General features: G+C 35.2%; 2 protein-coding genes and 1 non-coding gene across 3 annotated transcripts; 1 reads left to right on the forward strand and 2 right to left on the reverse strand.

Moving 5' to 3' along the window:
- Positions 1 to 728: 728 nt before the first annotated feature.
- Positions 729 to 810, reverse strand: TRNAS-GCU (transfer RNA serine (anticodon GCU)). The gene has a single exon. It is a non-coding gene; the product is annotated as a tRNA-Ser (tRNA).
- A 2733-nt stretch (positions 811 to 3543) lies between these two features.
- LOC104121365 (protein LURP-one-related 6) lies at positions 3544 to 5722 on the forward strand. Its single transcript, XM_009633342.4, has 3 exons — positions 3544 to 3935; positions 4570 to 4815; positions 5358 to 5722. The coding sequence occupies exons 1-3, from the start codon at positions 3699 to 3701 to the stop codon at positions 5499 to 5501; spliced, it is 627 nt and encodes a 208-aa protein (XP_009631637.1). The 5' UTR covers positions 3544 to 3698; the 3' UTR covers positions 5502 to 5722.
- An 814-nt stretch (positions 5723 to 6536) lies between these two features.
- On the reverse strand, positions 6537 to 12282 carry LOC104121366 (proteasome subunit alpha type-6). The gene is made up of 9 exons (XM_009633343.4): positions 11968 to 12282; positions 11729 to 11823; positions 10646 to 10727; positions 10086 to 10182; positions 9771 to 9829; positions 9546 to 9628; positions 8354 to 8449; positions 7405 to 7464; positions 6537 to 6861 (listed from the first exon to the last, which is right to left on the reverse strand). Exons 1-9 carry the CDS (start codon positions 12041 to 12043, stop codon positions 6769 to 6771), a joined length of 741 nt encoding a protein of 246 aa, XP_009631638.1. The 5' UTR covers positions 12044 to 12282; the 3' UTR covers positions 6537 to 6768.
- Positions 12283 to 22484: the final 10202 nt, after the last annotated feature.

The raw sequence follows: 22484 nt of genomic DNA on the forward strand, positions 1-22484 counted from the left end.
AAGCTCCATGGAAGTTAAAGCAAACATATAGACGCAAACTTACTACGTGGTTTTCTTTTTCTTGTTATGGCATCCGATTCAATTTACACTATAGACACAAATTGCATTATATTCAAGATAAGTTTAATTTAATCATTTTCACATAACGGAAAGATCTCAAAGTAATTGTTTGGAAGATATCATAAACTTTGAACTACCCCTAGTTTTTCGTCCCATATTATTATCAAGAAAATCGTTGACTCATTCATGCTAGACTTTTCTTGTTTGTTTAATTTGTTCATAAACCTATATTCGATGATAATGCAATACATGAAATTAGTCAAGAAAATGAACACATGTAAATCTATGGGTTAGATGGAAGTAGAGCGTCTTTTTTTATTTGAACTTTTTATTTGGGTCAAGTTAGTGTTTGGGGCGGGTTAGTCCGAAAAACGAGTAGATATGGGGTGGATCTTTCTAACATATTAGATGTTTTAATTTCGATCAATAAGAAGTCGTCACGTGAAATTTAAATAATTATTTTTAAAATTCAACATTGACCTAACGATCAAAGGTGAACCAAAAAGGTGGATGGAGGGTATTTTTAGACCTTTTATAAAAGTTCAGCGGCATTTTTTATCTTTCTCCGTTAAATGATTTATGAAGTAACAATTAATATTAATATTAATTAACAATGGTTAAGTTTGTCAATTATTAACTGTACACTGACGAAAAGCAAATAATTCAATCGTCGCCTGAGAGATTCGAACTCTCGCGGGGAAACCCCATGTACTTAGCAGGCACACGCCTTAACCACTCGGCCAAAGCGACGCTTATTGATTAAAGAAGCTTTTAATATTTTATTATTGAAAAAGAGGTATTTAGTCAACAAATTTACCCTTTATTTTTCGTTATTCTTACGTACTTCACTTTAGTATACCAAAATTAACTTGAGCAGTTGGAACTTGGAAGTAGAACTGTACTCCGTACAATTTTAAATATTTTCCTCTTAGACTTTGACGTAACTTGAAGTAAATCTCCTAGATATTCTTTAAATATAGATTATTTAAGAAAAGTATTTTTAAAAAAAGAGCTTTTAAGAAATTAATTTCTAGTCATTTCCCGAATCTTTTTGGTAGTTAAAAGCATAATCAATCAGTTAATATCTTTTGTTCTTTAAATTCACGTCACTTTAATATAGTAAACTTTTGAGTCCTAACTCCTAAGCACCATTTAGATTGTTAATTTCCTCCCGTAATACTCTCCTTTTTGCATGTTATTTCTGAAAAAAACTCAAAAAGAGGAAAAATAATTTATTGAGACATAACATATACTTTCGACTATGGAATTAAAGTGTGATATTGGTAGTTTGGAATTTTCACCATCCAAGGGTGTAGTAGAATGGTAAAAACAATTTAATTAGAGATTTCGAGTATATAAAAATAGAGTCCGCTTTAGAGAGGAGCACGTGCTAATAAAGGATGGAGGTCGAGGGTAGAATATGTTCAGTGCCTCGCTCTTGTCTCGTTAATACCCGATAACAGAGGCATATCCAATATTTAAAGGTGGCGAAAGCACATGAACGAACTACCAACTAGTGTTCTCATCTAACTTTTGAACTTAAGGATTCCATGTAAAGTATATGATCATTTTTACTATATGCATATATATAAACATATGTATATTTAAAAAATTTATCGAAGTTAACGGTGTCCGGTGACCCTTGTACTCCGAACATAGGTCCCCCTAAGGACATTGGCGGAGCCACCTTATAGCAAGGAGTCTCAATTGATATCCCTTTACATAAAAAAAAATACATTGTGTAGGTATAAACTATATGCATATACACTATATGTTGACTCCCATTGATTTTTTCGTATATTTACTTTTATATATTTTGACACCGCTTAGTGAAAATCCCGACTCCGCTCCTACCTAAGATGTCCTCAGTGAGTAGACAAATTAATCAGATAAGTGGATTTGGTCTACCAAATGCTGAAGAAGAAAAAAAGTTTAGAATTTCCTTGAACGCCGAAAGATTATATTTGGTATCGACTGTGTAATTGGTGATCGTAATTAAGTTACGTTTATCAATTATTTAGAATCAACTAACTCAAACCGGGCTCTAATAGTGTATACTTTTAATGGTAATTAAAAGCTTATTAAAATACTATCCGAACGAACACCATAAAAAAAAAATCTATGACAAATCATATAAACATGGAGGTGTTTAGATTGTTAAAAAATTCTAGTACGCATGCTTTACATCAAAGCAATGAGTACAAATTAGGTGTCTTTCGTGAATTATAATATAGTTGAATAATGTGCAAATAGTTAAGTTGAAGTGTTGAAATGAGTGAATTATAATATAGTTGAATAATGTGCAAATAGTTAAGTTGAAGTGTTGAAATGAAAAAGTTCTAAGTTCGTTTACCGGAATAACAAACGGATACAAGTTTAGGCCGGCCTTAAATATTTACCCGTATGAAGTGTAGTATTCAGAAAATTTCAAGGAATTATTACACTATACAGCAGTCCATGCCCACAAAAAAATTGAGTCTTTATTTTTTAAAACATTTAGCTAGTATATAGTATATAGTATATAGTAAATGTATAATCAATATATAGTATACATTATACAATTGTTATATTTACAATAACAAAAAGGATATTTATAATGAATCATAAAACTGATCTACTCTAAAAAAAGAATTTGGTAAGAGTAAGACTAAAGCTTCTAAATTACATGCTTTATTTTTTTTATTTTTTTTAAAAAAAGGAACAATCATAGCAATAATTGTAACTCAAAGTCAACAAGATTCTCGTACCCACAAAGTCTACCCCTATTGAAGAAATCTCATGCACACAAGTAAAGAAAACATGCAAATTAGGGTCGATTTCAACGAGATATTCCCATATACAGTGATTAGGCAGCCAAACTTCAAAAGGCTCAATTACCACTTTTTGAATTGCTTGTAAAAGACCTTCAATAAAATTAATATGATAAGGTTAAAGTGAGAAAGAAAAACAAATCCCTTTTTGAATTGCTTTTAAAAGACATCCAATATTTACTAATATGATAAAGTTAAAATGTAATGAAAAACATACCCTTTTTATATTGCTTGTAAAAGACATCCAAATACATCAATGCATATTTAATAATTTTTACACTTTTATATCAAGGATAACGTGTAAAGAATTTTTACCTAAATATTTAAGTTTAACTTTTATACGCCGGCAGTACAAAATAATCTTTGTACTATTAAATAGGTCACTTCAATCAAGTAATTTCTCATAATTACTGAAACTATTTACATGAAAAAAAAGACATGAAACCTGCTACATTCGGTTAATACACCCATAGTATGAAAATACTTACATTTTCTATGTATATAAGCTAAATTCTGAAAAAATAGGAATATTACGATATTACAACAGATTAACCTACACTAATAAGCAAAATTTTATTTACACTGTTAGTGTATATAAGTTAATCAAAAAACATATACAAGTATATATATATATTGAGGGGCGTAAGGGACAAGCTAATACAAACTTTACAACTCCATGTTGCAGTCAAGAAGATTCTTGAGGTTGATACAATAAGTCAATCAAAACTCTACCAAACTTTGAATTTTGAACAGTTGTTTTTACATTATAAACTATAAATACAGACTTATCAATTTTATTTCTTAGACAGAGAAGGTGGCAAAATTACAATGGCAACCACAATCAACTCAAATATGGCTGTAGTTAGTAAGGTGTTTTGTTCATCTTCTGAGGTAGTTCTTGTAGTTCGAAGGCGTCCACATGTTGTGAATGGTGGTGGTTTTATTGTCACAAATTGTGCCCAAAATGTTGTTTTCAAAGTTGATGGATGTGGAATTCTTGGAAAAAAGGAAGAACTTATTCTCAAAGATAGTTATGGACATGATTTACTTCTTATCAGGAAAAAGGTAACATTTGGCAATAGAAGCAATATATATTTTCTAACTATCATGCATGTTTCAATCGTAAAATAAGCCACTAATATTTTGTTTTAAGGCAGGCTGACTGCGTTACATCTCCTTAGGTGTACGTGAACACGAGATGCTTCATGTATTAGGCTGCCGTATGCATGTTTAAATCATGTGGTATATGCACATTGAAATGCTGAAGTGGCCCTATTTGTGTTTCCAGCTAGACCGAATTTAGCATTTTCCGTCTTCTTTATTTCTACGATATTTGTGCGTAATTGTTGCCAAGGAGAGCCTTGGAGCAACAATAAAGTTGTTTCCGTATAACCTATATATATGTCACGGGTTCGAGCCGTAAAAGCAGCCACTGATGTGTGCTATGTTAGACTGTTTACATCACACCCCTTGGGACGTGACCCTTCCCCGAACCCTGCATGAATGTGGAACATTTTGTGCGTTGGACTGCCTTCTTTTTTCCTTTTTCGGTTGTTGAGTTATTTTTCCGTAACAAAATATAGTTTCTTTGACTTTGGTGCAAGAAACTAAAAGTTGGATGACCATGTATGAAAGTATTCTGGCGTCTATAACAATTGTGAAGGAATTTATTTGTGACTCATATACCTTCAATTTTCAGGGAGGAGTAATTGAAGCATTAAGCATGCAAAGGAAATGGAGGGGTTATAGTAAAGATTTTGAAGGTTATGAAAAGTTGGTGTTTTGCTTGAAAGAGCCCAAAAACTCTTGTTTCTTGAAGAAAATGCCAATCAAGATTTCCATTGAACAAAAGGATTACAATGATCATAAGACTTTCCAGATTGCTGGCTATTTCCCTGATAGATCTTGCAGCATTATTGACTCCTCGGGCAATGTAATTGCAAAGGTAGTTGATTTCAAGGTTAATGGTGACATGTTTTTCATATACTTTTCCTTTCTAATTTGGTTAAAAAGGACAATTTGATGCGCAAAGCATCTCACATTCACCTAGTGTCTGGGGAAAGGCCGCACCCTAAGGGATGAGATGAGATAGTCTACCCTAATGCAAGCATTAATGACTGCTTTCACAGTTCGAACATGTAACTTATAGATCACGCGAAAACAACTTTACCGTTGGTCAAGGCTCCCCTTCTTCCTTTCTAATTAGGTTGAACTTTAAAAAACATGAAAAATGCAACTTTCCAACAATGTGGCTCCTCCTTCCTTGATCACGTCAACTGTGGCATTTTAATAGCTGAGTCCGCTGCCACTTAGGAGCACCGTTTAAATGAGGGGTAGATTTGAATACTTTGCTAACAGTAGGGGTACATATTTCTCGAAAGTATAACGGAGGTTAAATATAGATAATATTTGAAAGTAGAGGGATATTTCTGACCCTTTTTCCTAAATCCTTTTATGAATAGTAAAGTAAGCAATGGAATATTGCAGGTTGGAGCTAGGAAAGAGGTACAGCAAGTGATGCCAAGCAATGATGTGTATACTGTAACAGTTAAGGCAGGAATAGATCAAGCTTTTGTTGTTGGAGTTATCGCTATTCTTGATTACATATATGATGGATCTACCAAATGCTAGTCCTTTTTCTATGTCTAATTAATGGCAAAGAAGAAAATGCTCACCTCTTCCTGAAGTTGCAGAATATTAATATTGTTGTTGTCATCTTCAATTAGAACTGGCAATGCTCATTTCAAGCTTTAACTTTTTGTGTTTCTATTTCTGTAGATTGCTACGTGATGTTTTTAGTTACTTTGAATTATATTCCATGAGTGTTACTATATGTTACTGCTTCTTTTCCATTATTGTATCCGCTATGCTTCTACTGAATCGAGAGTTTATCGGAAACAACTACCTTTCCCGGACCTTACTTATGAAATTACACTGGGTTTGTCGTTGTTATTGAATGTTTATCTATATATTTGAAGAAATTGGCTACGCAATGATCTCTATGAGGCTTTCGTTTTCGTTTTGTTTCTTCCTTCAGAAGGAATATATGTAATCCTATAAAAACTAGTTTCAAAAGGAAAAACAACTGCTATTATTCTCTCCACTGCTAAACTTCGTATCATCCTAATCAACACGATACGTTTGTAAAAATAAAGAATATTGAAGGATAGAATGCATGCAAAAATCAAAATATATGGTTCAAGTAATTACTATATTTTTATTTACCACGGAAGGAATAAAAGAATCATATCCTTTTGTGGCAGAGACCAAAACAATAACCGTACCATGAAAGAACTCTAGTCTTTCAAGATTACCAGTAGATTCAGAATTAAAGGAATGAGAAATACGAAAATAAGAGTTATGTTCGTAAAGTTTGCGAAAAATATCAACTAATCAGTAGGCAGGTTGGTAAGCATAGTATATCTTAAACCTTAACTATGACCTCGTATCACAAGGTTACAAATTACAACCTCAACTGTGTAGTCAATGGTAAAATTGCCACTGGAAATTGCACGCCTTTGATTCTTTAACAGTACACCGAAATTAGAAACTGGAAACATAAAATAGCTAGTCACAATGCAGAAATTCAAGAAAAATTGTTGTTCAGAAGACGCCCAATAGCAATACCAGAGTGTTAAAGAAAGAGATAAGTTTAAGGTGCTGGAATGAAGCACGTGAAATTCAGCATGAAATGTAAATATAATCCCGCGCAGTTGCATTCAAACATTTTGTGAAACTAGGATGATCCCGAGAAATGATACATTCAACAATTAGAGACTCATTATCAGCATATGCAGAAGGATTCTGTCTATGCCCACCAACTGACAATCATATGGGATCTTACAAGTCCTGATAGCGAACATACATTTCTAACTGAAACAGACTATCCTGTGGCTAATTAATCACGCTCACTGATGGCTGTTAAGTGCTCATCAATTTCCTCGGTAGTTAACACTCTGAAGACGGGATCTTCTTTCTTCACAACACCAACCTGCAAAGGACCAGAAGAGATTACGATATGAAACACTAATGCCTCTTTTTCATGGCTTTTTCACTACAGTATTTCTGTTAAGGTAGGGGGGGTAAGGCTGCGTACACACTACCCTCCCGAGACGCACTTGTGGGATTACACTGGGTTTCCAGTTGTTGTTGCAAGCAGTGAAAATAAGCGGTTTTAAATCCTAAGAAGCACTACAATCCACTTAAGACAACAATTGTGTGATAAAGGTCTCATGTCTTCTGTTCTGAAATGATTTGTTCTAATTGCTAGTTAGATGAAGAAGATAGTGTAACTACACAACCATATCCATTCAGGAAATAATGGATATACGCAAATATCTTAATGTCATATCATATCTCGTGGTCGTGCAATAGTAATGTTTCCAGGTGCAACTCAAGCAAATGCTTATATTAGATCAGTTCCCAAACAAGAAAAGAAAACGACTCACTCCCTCCCCCTCAAGTGGTGATCAACACTGACATTAATAACTGCAGTAACCAAATGGTGGATAATATAGAGAAATAGACAAATTACCTCAATTTCACTGGCCTTAAAATCCTCTTGCAGGACAGATTGAAGAGCAGAAATTGCAGTCTACATAACAAAAATAATGTAAGTGTACCCTTCAAACTTTAACATCAGACCTCATTTACAAACAACTCTAGCAATTACATAGAACATGATATACTGCAACTTTGACCCAAAAAAATATATATATTATCCTCAATCTCAATTAGACGCAACACTCTTACTTCTTAAACAATATCTGCTCAACTGTAAGCACTAGCCAAATTAAGAGCTTTTTTTTTTGGTTGATGAATAAAAAGAGATGGCCAAATTAAGAGTTTTATAGCTTCGTGCAAAAGAATCCATTTACCTATGCCAATATGTGATGGAGCCACTTCCCGATTTTATTAGGAGGTTACATCAACATCTTAAATTCACGTTAACAATAATACTTTCTAGTTCTATTTTCTATTGAAACCTCTACAGTCAATTACACGACAAAATGAGAAATTCTGTAATAGGTAGTATAGGCAGTGAGGAACAGAACAGCACAATATTGATATAGATTGGAAAAAGTTGAATCCTAGCTAGGCAAGTCGCTACTCTACTTGGGTACACTCTTCTCTAACTGTATGACTTCTTTGAACTGCGATTATCTAGAGGTTCCAAAAAGTAAACATCTGCATAACTGTGTTATGTGGCTGAAAGTAGGTGATTTTTGACTTTTATTCCACATATAACAAGTGCTATGTAAAAGCAGAATCTTCAATTCATGACAACTCTACACCAAATAACCTTCAATTCAGAACCCACAGAACCTTACACAAATATTCAATGCAATACCAATATAGCCTAGGGAATGGAATTCCAGCAGTACCAGAGATTTGAACAGAAAGGAAACTGAAAACTGCTAAAAATTGGGATATAAGAAGAATTAAAGCCTAAAACCACGTCTGAACACTCCCTTTCCTTTTACCTGAACAGTTTCTTCATAGGAGAAAGCAGGGTCATTTTTCATTTTCTTCTCCAAAAAGTTAATTGCCTCTTGCTCTTTAGATCCAGCACTTGTAGCCTGTACCAGGTTAATAAATGGAATACCACCATGAACAACAAGACAAGCCAACAGAGTTTCAATACTTCAAAAAAATCTCAAGACAGGACTTAAAAGGCCTTAATGTCCTCCCATAAACTATAAAAATATAGCAGATTATGGGAGCAGATCTAAAGTAACCAGTCACCATTTGCTAGTAATTACTGGATAGGACAATGGGTTCCTACTTTTGGGTCATATAAATGTGAGTGTATGCTACAGTCGCGCATTGAAAAGAAGAGCTGGAAACCATGAAGTAGCATCTACTTTTCAACTCATCAAAGATCATTTCACGTGCATGCTTCTAAATTACATATATATCTTCTCAAATTTAGTGGTTGAAGGTGCCTGTATGTTCATGTGCTGTCAAGGATTTACAAGAAAGCATGACATGGGTCCAAGATTCTTTCTGAGAACTTAACAGCAGCACCATCTGTTAAATTAGGAAACGAGTTGTCATGACTCATGACCTGCTCACTCGTCATGGGTTCAACCTAACTCCCCTATAACTAGTCACCAAATCAAAGCTCAGCATTCTCTGAAAAAAGAATGCACATCTCGAACATATGAAGCTGAGCTGTCATGCCCGAGTACTTAAGGCACAATTGTCAAACAAGCATTCAACAACAACATACCCAGTATAATCCCACATAGTGGGGTCTGGGGAGTCAAACAAGCATTCAACTTACAAAACTTTTGTACCACATTCACCTATAGATATAGCAACACATTTATTTCATACTGAATAAGTTGGGAGATGCTGGTAAAAGATCACCCCCCCCCCAAATCCCTCTTTGAATACCGAGTAAGTTGTAAGACCAATAAATAATAGATTAACAATGTTATTATGAATTTGAAATCTGATCATCACTTCTCTGCCTAGATTCAACTAGCATGATGACATACTAGAACAGCGGAATGACCATGAGATGATGAGAAGGAAACGTGGTCACCAAAAGGCTACATATAAAAAGGTCTTACCGGTTTTTTTTTTTGCTTATCAAGAAAAAAAGGCTACCTATAAACAGGAACAAATTTAATCAGCTTTTATTTAGAGAAGAATTCGTATTCAGTATACCTTATGACCAAAAAAATGACCAGCAGGGTCACACTTGAAGAGCTGGGGTCCTTTTTCCTCATCAATGCCCAAAATCATAGCAACTTTGCATCGAAAAAGAAAAACACAAACAGGGATGAGTAAAATGCAAAAGCAGAAATGTGTTTCCCTCCTCCCTCACCGCCAACACCAACAAAAAGAGAGGCAAGGACGCTTCACAAAGATCAAAAGGGAGCAGCAACAAACCTACTCCAAGGGGTCTCATATAAGCATGCTGTGTGTAAACCTGAGACTTGTCAGCAATCCTGCAAATACATGTTCCTTAGCACATTATACATTTATGAATTCTAGCTAATGTGTTTTAAATAGAGTCAACTGAAAAGCATTTGCAAAATTCATGCTACTTAACTTGCTTCCCATAATGAATCAAATAAAGAACTCATAGCTTCAGAAAATAAAAGTTAATAATAGTTCTACCCTACCAATAACCAAGAAATGGCACTTCACATTATTAACTGGTTGAGTACAAAGAGGAGAATATAATGAAGCAGAAGGAAATACCATTTAGACAGTACATCCACTGGCATTTCATATCCATATTTAAAACGAAACTCAGCAGCTTCATTTCGAGCTTGTTGAACCAAGGTTCTTGCATCAGCTGAAATTGAAAATATGTCAAAGAAAAATATGGAAACATAAACTCAGGAAGGAGCTATTCGTTTCAATTCTCATAGTCACAAATTGAACGCGATATGATCCGTAGCTAGATAAATCTTAAAATACGATAAGTCGATCATCTTTGAACTCAAAATTGTCTCTAGTTAGTTAATAAAACCAATAGCCTTAGTAGCAAAGTGCTTTTGGGCTAAGCAACAATGCTAAAAGAGATTGATAGGCATTCATAATTTCATACTGGAAAGTTGAGGGAGGGTGCAAGGTTTCACATTTTTGTGAAAAAACATACACTACCACACAAGGAAGATATATCAATACTTTTCCTTTACTTACAGGAGAAAAGGTTGACTGATAGATAAAGAACCTTTGCTAATTGATACTATCAACCAAAAATTTAAATCCTTATATTCCATATAGTCTCCTTGAACCTATAAAAGAGTGCAAACCTGTCATGCCAGTAGCCAATAGTCCAAGATACTTGGTAATTGGGAACAAGTGGGATACGCTGGTCTGATCCAATAGCTTGTCCTGCTCAGCCAAAATACAGATAACTTCAAACTCCACAGTAGGTCCATATTTCCAAAATTACAGGTCTACTTTTCAGAAACATCAAGTAAATATAAATAGGCTATGCGGAAAAAACTACAAAGCTATCTGATTAATATATTGAAAATAATGGCTTCCTTTTCTCACAATTTCCCACAGCCTTCGCTATATTATTAATCCTAGATCACGTGGAAAATAAATTTAATTCTCCATCCATTACTCAACCATACCATCAATCAACTAAGCCTAAATTCCAAACAAGTTGCGCTCAGTTTTATGAATCCTCCACATCTATTCTGCTTTATTCAAGCCTAGTTCATTGGGATACTAAAAAGGGTTCAAGTTCTATGCGCTGATAGCATAAGAAACATCCACAAATTCAAGTCACTTAAAAGGTAATTGCACGCAACTCTATTTAATAGCATTGATCGATAACCTAGAATAAATTGTAAGTAACCTACTACAGTAAGTTAAATTACATGGATGGTGTAAAAAATGATTGCATTGTCAGTGTATATAATTTATATCCTACCAAAAACTCTATCTTTGATCGTAAATTAAGTGCTCTCGAGAAATAGAAGTTCTCTAAATCTATCACAAGTAATTGCAGGCAACTTTATTTGATAGCACTGATTGGTAACCTAGACTAAATGGTATGTAACTTGCTATAATAATTTAAATTACTACTAAATCATTACATTGACAGTATATATAACTTAAATCCTACTGGAAAAATACTTGTCTTTGATTGCGAATTAGGAGCTCTGGAGAACTAGAGGCGCTTTAATTCTCTAATTTATATCCTACTAAAAAACTTCATCTCTCTTTTTTTTATACTAAAAAGCTTGTCTTAGATCGCAAATTAGCTCTCAAATACTAAAAGTTCTCTAAATCTCTCATTTACCTAGCACAAACATAGAAGTCTTCTCTAAACAGAATTAAAATGCTCATAATTTACAAATTAATTAAAATATCAAACCTACAGGAACTTTCTTCTGAGTAACAACACAAACGGAGTCCTTTCCACGGACGCCAATAGAGGTGATCCCGGCTGCCTTCACTGCCTTAAATGCATATTCTGTTCACAAGAAAAAACCCTAAAACTTTTCACAAATCACACAAAATCAATAAAATTTAAGATTTAACTGAAGAAAAATCATATTTTGGCTATGAAATTTGAATCCAGTTAAAAGAGAGTTCAAAAAAAATGAAAAATGCTTACCGACTTGAAAGAGACGACCTTCGGGAGAGAAGATCGTAATGTGACGATCGTAGCCGCCTCCACTTCCTCGACTCATTATTCAAATGGTAAATTTACACTTCTTTTTAAGTTCGATCTGATTATTTTGATTCGACTGGCTAGGGTTTTTAAGAGAAAAGAAAGTAGATTTCGAAGGGGAGAAAAAGAGGAGAAAACTTTGTTAACAAGACAACGCTTTTGGATGTCTACTGAAGTTCCAAAATACCCTCCTTAGGCATTGTTTGCCTAATCGAATATGATCTAGTTTTCTAAATCTACCAGGGGTCGTTTGGTTCTGCCATAAGGTGGAATAAGATCACTGTTTTAAAAGGCATGGGCGTAAGGCGGAGCGTTTTACATATGTATCGGCGAGCCGTAAGCCCCGAGGTACGGGGCTTAAACCCCATAGGTATTTAATTTTTAATATTTTATAAAATAATATAATTACAGTAAATATTTATAAACAAGTAAAATTACATAAAAATTGAAAAAAATTATAAATATGTGAAAATATATATATATATATATATATATATATATATATAAATGTGCTACATCCCCATAAAAATATAGTCAAAACAATCTATTATACGTTACTTAGAAGCACAAGTAACTTGAGTCGAAAAGAATAAAGTTTTTTACATGGAGGAACAAAAAGGATGACTAACCTGCAATTTGAACTTTGAACTTCCTTCTACAAATGAGAATGGAGTTTTCTTTGTACTTGTAAAAAAATAATAATTGAATATTCGTTACTTTTGGGAGATATTAGCAGACTAGCGGACAAGATAAAGAATTGGGAAAGACCATGAATTAGGGCTTCAATCAATAAAAAAGGTCTTGACTTTTAAATTTAATACATTTCAGTTCCTTTTTAAAACTTTTGAGTAACTACCAAACTGAATTTTGAGGTTTTGGGTATTATATAAGGGCTTATTCAATAAATTTTATTTTAATTTGAAAAAGTCTCTAAAGTGTATGCCTCACTAAAAAACGCACCTCAAACGCCTGGTCGTATGCCCCGAACGCCCGGGTGTATGCCCCGAACGCATGGGCATACGCCCCGAATTACTAGGCGTACGCTTCTTGAGACTTTCGCACTACACCATCGACTCGGGGTGTTTTTAGCAGGGCTCGCCCCGAAAACGCCTTTTAAAGCACTCGATAAGATATATATAATTTGGGATTAAATTTTTTTCATGTTTAATTTGGGATATTACTTAAGTCCAATATAAAATTATATCATAAATTGGAATTAAATTATCACATAAACCTAAATGAGATAACTAATGTTAAGATTAGTTATCTTGAGATAAAATTATGAAATGACCAGCTTATCCTTCTTCCCTTTTCACTGTAAACTTTTTTATGTTTTGAATCAAGGTTAGAATAAAAAATAAAATTTTATCAAAGTTTATCCACATTAAAACCATATATTTTGGATTTTATATATTATAATCCATTTTTAATCCAATGAACTAAACAAAACAATGGAGTTGGAGACTTGAGAAGGAACTGTGATATAGTAATATTAACATTACCACAACAATGATTAAGCCTTAATTATTTATAAGTTTTATTAGTATAGTTGAGATTATCAAATTCTGAGGTGTTGATGTTAATTTATTTCGAATTTTGGGATAGGCGTACGAATCGCTAATTTTCTATTCGCTCTGGTTGGACATGTTTCACTCCAATATTCAATAATTTTGAATTCTCTAATATTATAAATTATCTATATTTTTTTATTGCCTTGCAAAAAATAAAAAGTCTTCAAACGTACCAAGGCTTAGCAAAATAGGGCCTAAGCCTTATTTTCAATTGGTTAATGTCACTTATATGAATCTTTTGCTTTGAGTGTATCCTATAGTTTGCTATATTTGCACGAAATTCAAGCAATTGTAGGACTTTTAATTTAAGATAGATTCCTACCAATTTTTTATATGATTTTATATCTACCTCGTCTTCTTAATATTTTATGTTATCATGGTTTCACACCCTTAAACCGGTGTATTAGTATATATGTATCCAATTATAAGCCATCTAAAGTGATCTTCTTATATTTCATCTTTTATGTGTGCTACCTTTCATCAAACGTGATTATTTTTAGTTTTTTAATATATGACTATACAATCATCGTGATAAAGTGCGTTTACACAACACTTATCTCGTAAATATGTTGAATTGTAAATGCCCAACATACTCGTGTAAATAATGTTGATTGCTATTTTATGGTTATTTTATCGGACATGCTCTTTAATTTTCTTCATAAGATATATGGCAATTCCAACCTTCATGAAATTGATATTCTGCTTATTCTCAATTTCAGATTGGATTTTGATTTTTCTGTTGTACGCTTGTCTTTTCCATCATAACTATACTCATTCATTATAAAAATTATTATTCTTTTCTCGTTTATAGAAATAAAACGTCTTAAATTGTTATGGCACGAGCTTCTTTTTATAGATCTCAATAGTATCTCGGTTGAAAATAAAACACACAACAACAAACTCAATATTTTTTCATAAAAAATATTATTCTAATTACCAAACATTATCATAAGCCATATTTCCCCTCCTCATCCTTCTCCTCCATCTTGTTATTCTCTTTCTTCCTCATTCTCATTCTTTTCCTTCTTCTTCTTTTCCTCCCCCTTCACCCTTCGTCTCCTCCGTTCTCATTCTCCTAATCTTCTTGCAATCTGATGTCGTGCTATAATTTCATATATTTTGATGTTATTTACCCTATTTGCGTGTTGTTTGCTAGTTTGTGCGACAATTAAGCTTAATAGAGTTTATTTTACGTGTAAGAATGCCTGGACATGAAGTGCACGAAATGGTACCTCGAAGTTACAAAATTGAGCAATAATAGAAGACGTACAAGGCAATAAAAAGTCACAGCCCTAAACAGTGCAAGGCTTTGTCCAGGGTATTGTCATTGGCGCCTCTAATAGCGCCTCACGTGGTAATGTTGGCGCCTCGCAGAGTAATGTTGGCGCCTCTGACAATGCCCCGCGCTGACGATGCTTATCCGACCCACTTTTATTTCCTCATTATGTTTGGACGTGTAGATTTCGGCCCCACCATATAAATACCTCATAAAGTTAATTTTTGGAGGGTTAGATATTATTAGAAAGGCAAAAGACTACGGAACACTCTGGAGCACGAATCACAAGAGTTTTTCTCTCTGTTCTTCTTGAATTTGTAGTTTAATGCTTTTGAATATTGTCGCGCCCCATTCTTCTCTCTCGAAAATCGGGTTTCGACATGTGACAATTCTTTTAAAGGAGGTATTAAAAGAGGAGAGTCATCACTTAACGGTTTAATGTGCGTTAGAGCACCTATTCGTATATGACTCGGGTTTGACTAGTTTGCATCACCAGAGATCGGGTAGGGGCTCGAAATTACCTCGAAGAGAAGGTGTTAGGCACTTTTCGAGGTCCACAGCTATAGGTCCTGGCTGAACTTGAATTATATGAATTAGTCTGATAAATAAAGACAGAGAAAGCAAGAAGTTTGAGAAATTTTATTATTAAAAGGCTTTGAGGAAATACAAACACTTGATTCAAATTTAAAAAGGGAATAAGATGGGGGGTCCTAAGTTTTTTAGCCTAAAGGATCACCTTGTGCAACATAAATAATACTTCGTAACTCCCTCAAGATGGGGTATTACTCGTATTATTCAGCGGGCACAGACTATCATCTCTTGCTACCCGATTACTATCTTTAAGATATTACCTAAAGCGCACTAGTTCAATTATAAGTCGTACCTTATGCATGCACTACACGTCCCATACCTATGGTCCATGAGGCATTGGACCTCTATTTTGGGTAGTTCTAGACTTTACTTAGGTTGCTCAAAAAGTCAAAACTAGGCGACAATTCAAAACAAATAGGAATGCACTTAAGGACAGTTAAAAGGCTCAAGTTAGCCTCTGCAGTTAGACAACAAATGCACGCAAACATAATTTTTACGTTAGGCATTAGACAGTTTCAGAATTGAGGAAGATTGAAGTCATTAAGCTCTATAGACATGGTTTCTATATGACCTGATCCAAATGTGCAAGTAGTTTCAGATGTAGGGCGCCACTTTAGACATATGATTTCTAAATTACCAGTTTGAGAGTATCTGATACCGCTAAGTTATTTATTGAGATTGCAGATTATAAGTTAATAAAACCTATAGCATGATCTCTAAATGGTTTACACAGTAAGGGACAGTAAAACTTATTAGAAATGCTCAGAATTTGCTCATGCTTTCTAATAGTGGCGTGTCTAAGCAATAAACAACGTTTGAAGAGTATAGTATAAGCACTTTAAAGCGAGTAGTAATACCCTATAGGCAGGATTTTCTAAAGATTGGTGATTGGAACCGATTTTTTATATTTAGCTCCAATAGGCATGTTTTCTAGATGCAATAGCGAATTAAATAATTAAAATCCTATAGGCATGATATCTAATGAACATGGTGCAGTTATGCAAATTGAAAGGCAGTTATTGGCATTTATTTCCTATAGGCATGCTGTTTAGCTACACATAGCAGTAGACATTGGATAAATAAAGCACTTATGCTTTGATAGCATACAAGTTGTGTGAGTGTGTGATTTCCCTAATGGTATGATTTCTAATAGTGTACATAGAGAGTGAACGACACATATAACAAACACATCATTAAGTCCTATAGGCATGTTATCTACCCATCGCATATGAATATTAAATCTACCTCATTCCCTTTTACTATCAACCTCAATTATTTATACAAAGATTATTACAGGCCCAATAGTGAGTAAAATAATAATGTCACATAATAGTGAACATGCCCACAGTAGGCTCAAATAAATACCCAGCATTGTCTGGGCCTTCAACATCTCCTACAACATACCGAGGCCTTCAACAGAGAGTCGCGTTCAATACATGACTCAAGGGTCCATAAAAGGATCCAAACTAATTTACTTAACCACAACCACAAGTGTTACGCCACATGAAACAACCAAATTCAGACACACAGTACATGACAGGGGAAATGGAATAGTAGGAATAGTTTTGGAGGTTGAGGGAGTGACTAAGGACCAAGCCCTAGTGTGTCAGAGTTCATAAGAGTCTCAATTGGACTCCGAGCAGTGCTCACACTAGGGAGGTCGACAACAGAACCTAGATAGCCTTGGCTTTCAGCCGGCTAAGAATGAGAATTCAGAATAGCATGAGTAGTAAATAAGGAGAGTGGATAGTGATTGAGGGACAGAAATTAAGTACTACACCAAGTTAAGCATACAAAACAACTAATCAAGCAGGCCAGTAGGTTCAACAAGACAGCAAAGCACCACATAGATAGTCTCATATTGAAAGAGAATGGGGAAGCAGCAAGTTTGCAAGATATACATAGATTATCATTCATCACATTAAACCAATTGAGACCTAACAAGTTTGAATTAAGGCAAGCATGCATCTTAGGGTCATACTAATCAGTATTTAGACATTGTGATAAATACTGAAGAGGCAAGACATTAAAAACAGACTGGAAAAATTTATTAGCATGGGAGCAAGATCATAGTTGAGGCATAAATGAATGTTTATCTTAACATACTAAGTGATGCTAAGGAAAACATGTTTAGAGTGAACCTTAAAGCGGTGTTCTATATAGTTGTGGCTAGTACACAAAGAACAGTCAATCAGACACAAAACTCAGCACTAAATGATTCATAGAGGGAGATTTCCATAGAGTTGTAGTAGTATCCAAATCAAGGTATGAAGAAACTCTATAAATAACAACATATAGTCGCAACAGTTAGATTTAGATCAAAATAGGCATGCATTGAAACTCAAAACTGAAACATATTCAAATGCTAGAGGTACATGACTGATTCTAGAAGAAAACAAAGAACCAACATAGAATTGCAGACCAGCCTAACACAAAATAAGGACAAAGCAGTAAACTATCTCATGCATTCAACTATCATAGGATGACAAAAAAGTATCGAGCATTATCATAATAGTGTTATATCAGGGATTCACAAACTAAATCATACTCATATAATTCAAACACATATAAATATGCAGAAGGAAAGAAAGAAAAGTAACATTGCAGGGGTTAAAGCACTAACCAGTAGCAAAAATTATACGAATAGAAGGATAGTAAAGATCTTAATAGCAAGAATCCCACATCTCCGATGCTTCAGAGTTCACAAGAGCCTCGAGAAGGGCCTCCGAGCAGTGCTTGAACCGAAGAAGGTCGTTTAATAGCCTTGGCTTTCAACCGGTCCAGAATTTCACAGAATATTCGAGTGTAACAGAGTGAATGAGTAAGTGAAAGGAGGAGAACAATGACAATAATAGCAGTGATTAGGAGATCCTGAGGTCCATTCAAGGGGTTTTAGGGGGAAGGGGGTTATATAGTGTAGAAATCAACCAAGTAAACATGGAAAACAAATTATTCAAACACAAATAAGGAAAGATATACTAGAGTCACTTAGAATCGGTTATTTTTAGGGCGTGAACAAAGGGGTTCAGTAAATCAACCGGGAATAACAACTATCACACAAATAATACTAAAAATAAAGGAATACAGAAGATTAAATAGAGAATAAGGAAAATATCATACCAAAAATCATTTAGAGTCAGATTTAGGGCAAAATAAAGTAGAAAATAGGAAAAGAATAGTCAAACACGGAAAAGAAAAAGTATCAAATCAATCGAAAAATCAGTAAAGGAAAAAAAAAATCTCAAACCCTAGTTGGGACTGACGACTTTGAATCGAACCAATAATGCAAGAATCGTTCAATATAACATGCATATAGACGAAAGATCGTCCAGATCCTCACATAATCAAAGTAAATCAGTCTGTTCTTGAGAAGTAGTTCTTGCCAAAAATAGGGAAAGACCTAAGTAACACCAGGCAAGAACTAAGTAACACCATAAACATGCGTATAATGATACGGTATCACAAAATAGGTAAGTAGATCATGGATTGATTCCATGTTTGAGTCGGAATCGGAGAGGATTAAGGGTTATGACGTCTAGGGTTTAATCAAAGAAGAAGAGAGATAAGAGAGTTTAGGGACGACGGGTTTAGGAAATGGGGTTAGGGTTTGGGTGATGGGTAGTTAATTAAAATGGGGGAATGGCTAGGGGCCATTGATCATTTGAGATCAACGGCCAAGATTAGAGGAGAAGCGGGTAGGTCGCGGACCGAGGCCCGATCGGGTTATAACTAAGGGGTCGTTTGGTCTTGGGCCAAGGGTTGGGCTAAAGATATTGGGCCAATTTGGTTCAGAAAATTAGTTTAAAGCTAGGCTATTATTTAAATACACGAAAATAATTTATAAAAATGCTTAACAAATACGTAAAAAAATTATTTATACACTAAAATGCTTAACGACAATAACTTTGTATTATAAAAATATAAAATGCTATTTTGACACAAGTAATATAAATAAAGAGCATTTCTGTATAGATATAGGCTATTACTGCAAAATTGCGCAAATAGCTTAACAATATTGATGTAATTACATAAAATGAAGTAAAATATTTGAAACATGTATTATAGGTGTGAAAATAATAACTTTAAGTAGTTAAGTCATCATCAAATACTTTGAAGGAGTAATTAATAATTATTCAAGTAATCAATTTAAAAGCTCTACAAATTATGAGAAATTATAGAAAATGCTTGTATAGGTTTGTAAACTAAATGATGATGCAAATATGTCATGTTGAAAGTATATATATACATTTTTAGAAAATATGAGGGAAAAACTGGGTATCAACAGGTGCCCCTCTTTACCCGGAAATGATGAAAGAGTTGTCGGGTAAAGAAATGATGACCGATTTTGACCAAATGGAATGATTTGAAAAATGGAGCTGAACCCTAGTTTTCGAGTTGCCTACATATCCCTGGTGTAACGGGAATCAGGTTGTGTGTAGTTCTGGATCCAGCGGTGAACTGAATCGATGGAGTTGTTGTAGGAATAGTCGTATGCTTCAGAAAGGCTCTTTTGGGTAGGACAATATCAGATGAATTTGTGCGAAATCACGAATGTGAATCTGAAATGTTATGGTTGTATCTCAAAACGAGTATCTGAACGGTTATCAAGTAAAAGTGAGTAACTGATGGTGGTTGGTTGCGTTTGAAATAATTGCAGGATGTGAACGTTGAACGAAAACTGGAGCGAAGATTGCTCCCGTTAGGAGAACGGTTACTTCCTGGATTACCTGCAAAACTTAAACACGATGCATGCAAGTATATATGGATTATTGAGAGAATTTAAACATGATGCAAATTCCTTTTGGACCATGAAAGTTGTCTTTGGACGGTGGGGATGATGTCCTTAAACCATGATGTCCTGGGCCATGAATCATGTGATAGGGGATTCGCAAGCCATGAGATGATGTCCACGGGCCATGAAAATGGTGCCTCTGAACCATGACATCTTTGAATAATGATGTGCAATACTGAGAGATCCTCAGTCCATGAAATAGTGTCTTCCGGCTATGAGGATGATGCCTTCTGAGTATGACGCCTTTGGAAAAAATGGTGATATTTCAGCCTATGAAGTGCAAAGATGTGACGCTTGGTCACATGCGGATATGAGACAAGACAAGGCTTAGTCTTGTGTATGATGAGGGCAGTACTTAGCCATAGGTGAACAAAGGATAGTGCTAGGTATTAGGTGGCATAGCGGGAATAATATTTAATCCTGAGGAAAAGGCAGTGCTTAGCCGTATGCAAGAGAGGGGCATGGCTTAGCCTTATGCAAAATAGGAGACAACGCTTATTCTCATGCGAGTAAGGGAAGCGGTTCTTAGCTTCATGCAAAATAGGAGACAATGCTTAGTCTCATGCAAAGAAGGCAGTGCTTAGCCTTGTGCATATATGAGACAATGCTTAGTCTCGTGCAAAGAAAGGAGACAATGCTTAGTCTTATGCAGAGAAATGAGACAATGCTTAGTCTCATGCAAATAAAAGGAGATGGTGCTTAGTCTCGATGCAAGGAAAGGCAGAGCTTAGCCTTATGCGATTAGGGAGGAAATGCTTAGCCTCATGCGAAACATGAGACAATGCTTAGTCTCATGCAAAAAAAGGCGATGCTTAGCCTTATGCAATTTATGGAGGCAATGCTTAGCCTTATGCAAAAATAGGAGACACTGTTTAGTCTCATGCAAAGAAAAAGAGACAGTGCTTAGTCCCATGCAATTAGGAGACATTTCTTAGTCTCGTGCAAGGAAAGTCAAAGCTTAGCCTTATGAGATTAGAGGGCAATGCTTAGCCTCATGCGAAAGAGGAGACAATGTTTAGTCTCATGCAAATAAAGGCGATGCTTAGCCTTATGCAATTTATGGAGGCAATGCTTAGCCTCATGCAAAAATAGGAGACAATGTTTAGTCTTATGCAAAGAAAAAGAGACAGTGCTTAGTCTCATGTAATTAGGAGACATTGCTTAGTCTCATGCAAGGAAAGGCAGAGCTTAGCCTTATGCGATTGGGGGGGCAATGCTTAGTCTCATGCAAATAAAGGTGATACTTAGCCTTATGCAAGGAGAGGAGATAATGCTTAGTCTCATGCAAAGAAAGGTCGAGCTTAGCCTTATGCAAGGAGAGGAGACAGTGCTTAGTCTCATGCAAAAAAAGGGCGAGCTTAACCTTATGCAATTTACGGAGGCAATGCTTAGCCTCATGCAAAATGGGAGACAATATTTAGTCTCATGCAAAGAAAAGGAGACAGTGCTTAGTCTCATGCAAGGAAAGGCAGAGCTTAGCCTTATGCGATTAGGGATGCAATGCTTAGTCTCATGCGAAAGAGAAGATAATGTTTAGTCTCATGCAAAGAAAGGCGATGCTTAGCCTTATGCAATGAGAGAAGACAGTGCTTAGTCTCATGCAAAGAAAGGCCGAGCTTATCCTTATGCAAGGAGAGGAGACAATGCTTAGTCTCATGCAAAGAAAGGCCGAGCTTAGCCTTATGCAACGAGAGGAGACATTGCTTAGTCTCATGCAAAGAAAGGCTGATATTAGCCTTATGCAATTTATGGAGGCAATGCTTAGCCTCGTGCAAAATAGGAGACAATGCTTAGTCTCATGCAAAGAAAAAGAGACAATGCTTATTCTCATGCAAGAAAAGGCAGAGCTTAGACTTATGTGATTAGGTAGGCAATGCTTAGCCTCATGCAAACGAGGAGACAATGCTTAGTCTCATGCAAAGAAAGGCGATGCTTAGCCTTATGCAAGAAGAAGAGACAGTGCTTAGTCTCATGCAAAGAAAAGCCGAGCTTAGCCTTATGCAAGGAGATGAGACAGTGCTTAGTCTCATGCAAAGAAAGGCCGAGCTTAGCCTTATGTAATTTATGGAGGCAATGCTTAGCTTCATGCAAAATAAGATACAATGCTTAGTCTCGATGCAAGGAAAGGCAATGCTTAGCCTTATGCAATTCGAGAGGCAATGCTTAGTCTAATGCAAAAATAGAAGACAATGCTTAGTCTCGATGTAAGGAAAACGAAGAGTGACAATAG

This window comes from Nicotiana tomentosiformis, chromosome 6, assembly GCF_000390325.3.
Source record: "Nicotiana tomentosiformis chromosome 6, ASM39032v3, whole genome shotgun sequence".
NCBI classification, from domain to species: domain Eukaryota; kingdom Viridiplantae; phylum Streptophyta; class Magnoliopsida; order Solanales; family Solanaceae; genus Nicotiana; species Nicotiana tomentosiformis.

Bases quoted from the DNA above. Each gene is read 5' to 3' on its own strand.
- LOC104121365 (XM_009633342.4), top strand. From the start codon at position 3,699: ATGGCAACCACAATCAACTCAAATATGGCTGTAGTTAGTAAGGTGTTT. The intron at 3,936-4,569 runs GTAACATTTGGC...TTCAATTTTCAG, and splicing joins TACTTCTTATCAGGAAAAAG to GGAGGAGTAATTGAAGCATT. The intron at 4,816-5,357 runs GTAGTTGATTTC...GGAATATTGCAG, and splicing joins CGGGCAATGTAATTGCAAAG to GTTGGAGCTAGGAAAGAGGT.
- LOC104121366 (XM_009633343.4), bottom strand. From the start codon at position 12,043: ATGAGTCGAGGAAGTGGAGGCGGCTACGATCGTCACATTACGATCTTC. The intron at 8,450-9,545 runs GTATACTGAATA...AACCTGGTACAG, and splicing joins GTCATTTTTTTGGTCATAAG to GCTACAAGTGCTGGATCTAA. The intron at 7,465-8,353 runs GTAAAAGGAAAG...TTTGTTATGTAG, and splicing joins CCTATGAAGAAACTGTTCAG to ACTGCAATTTCTGCTCTTCA.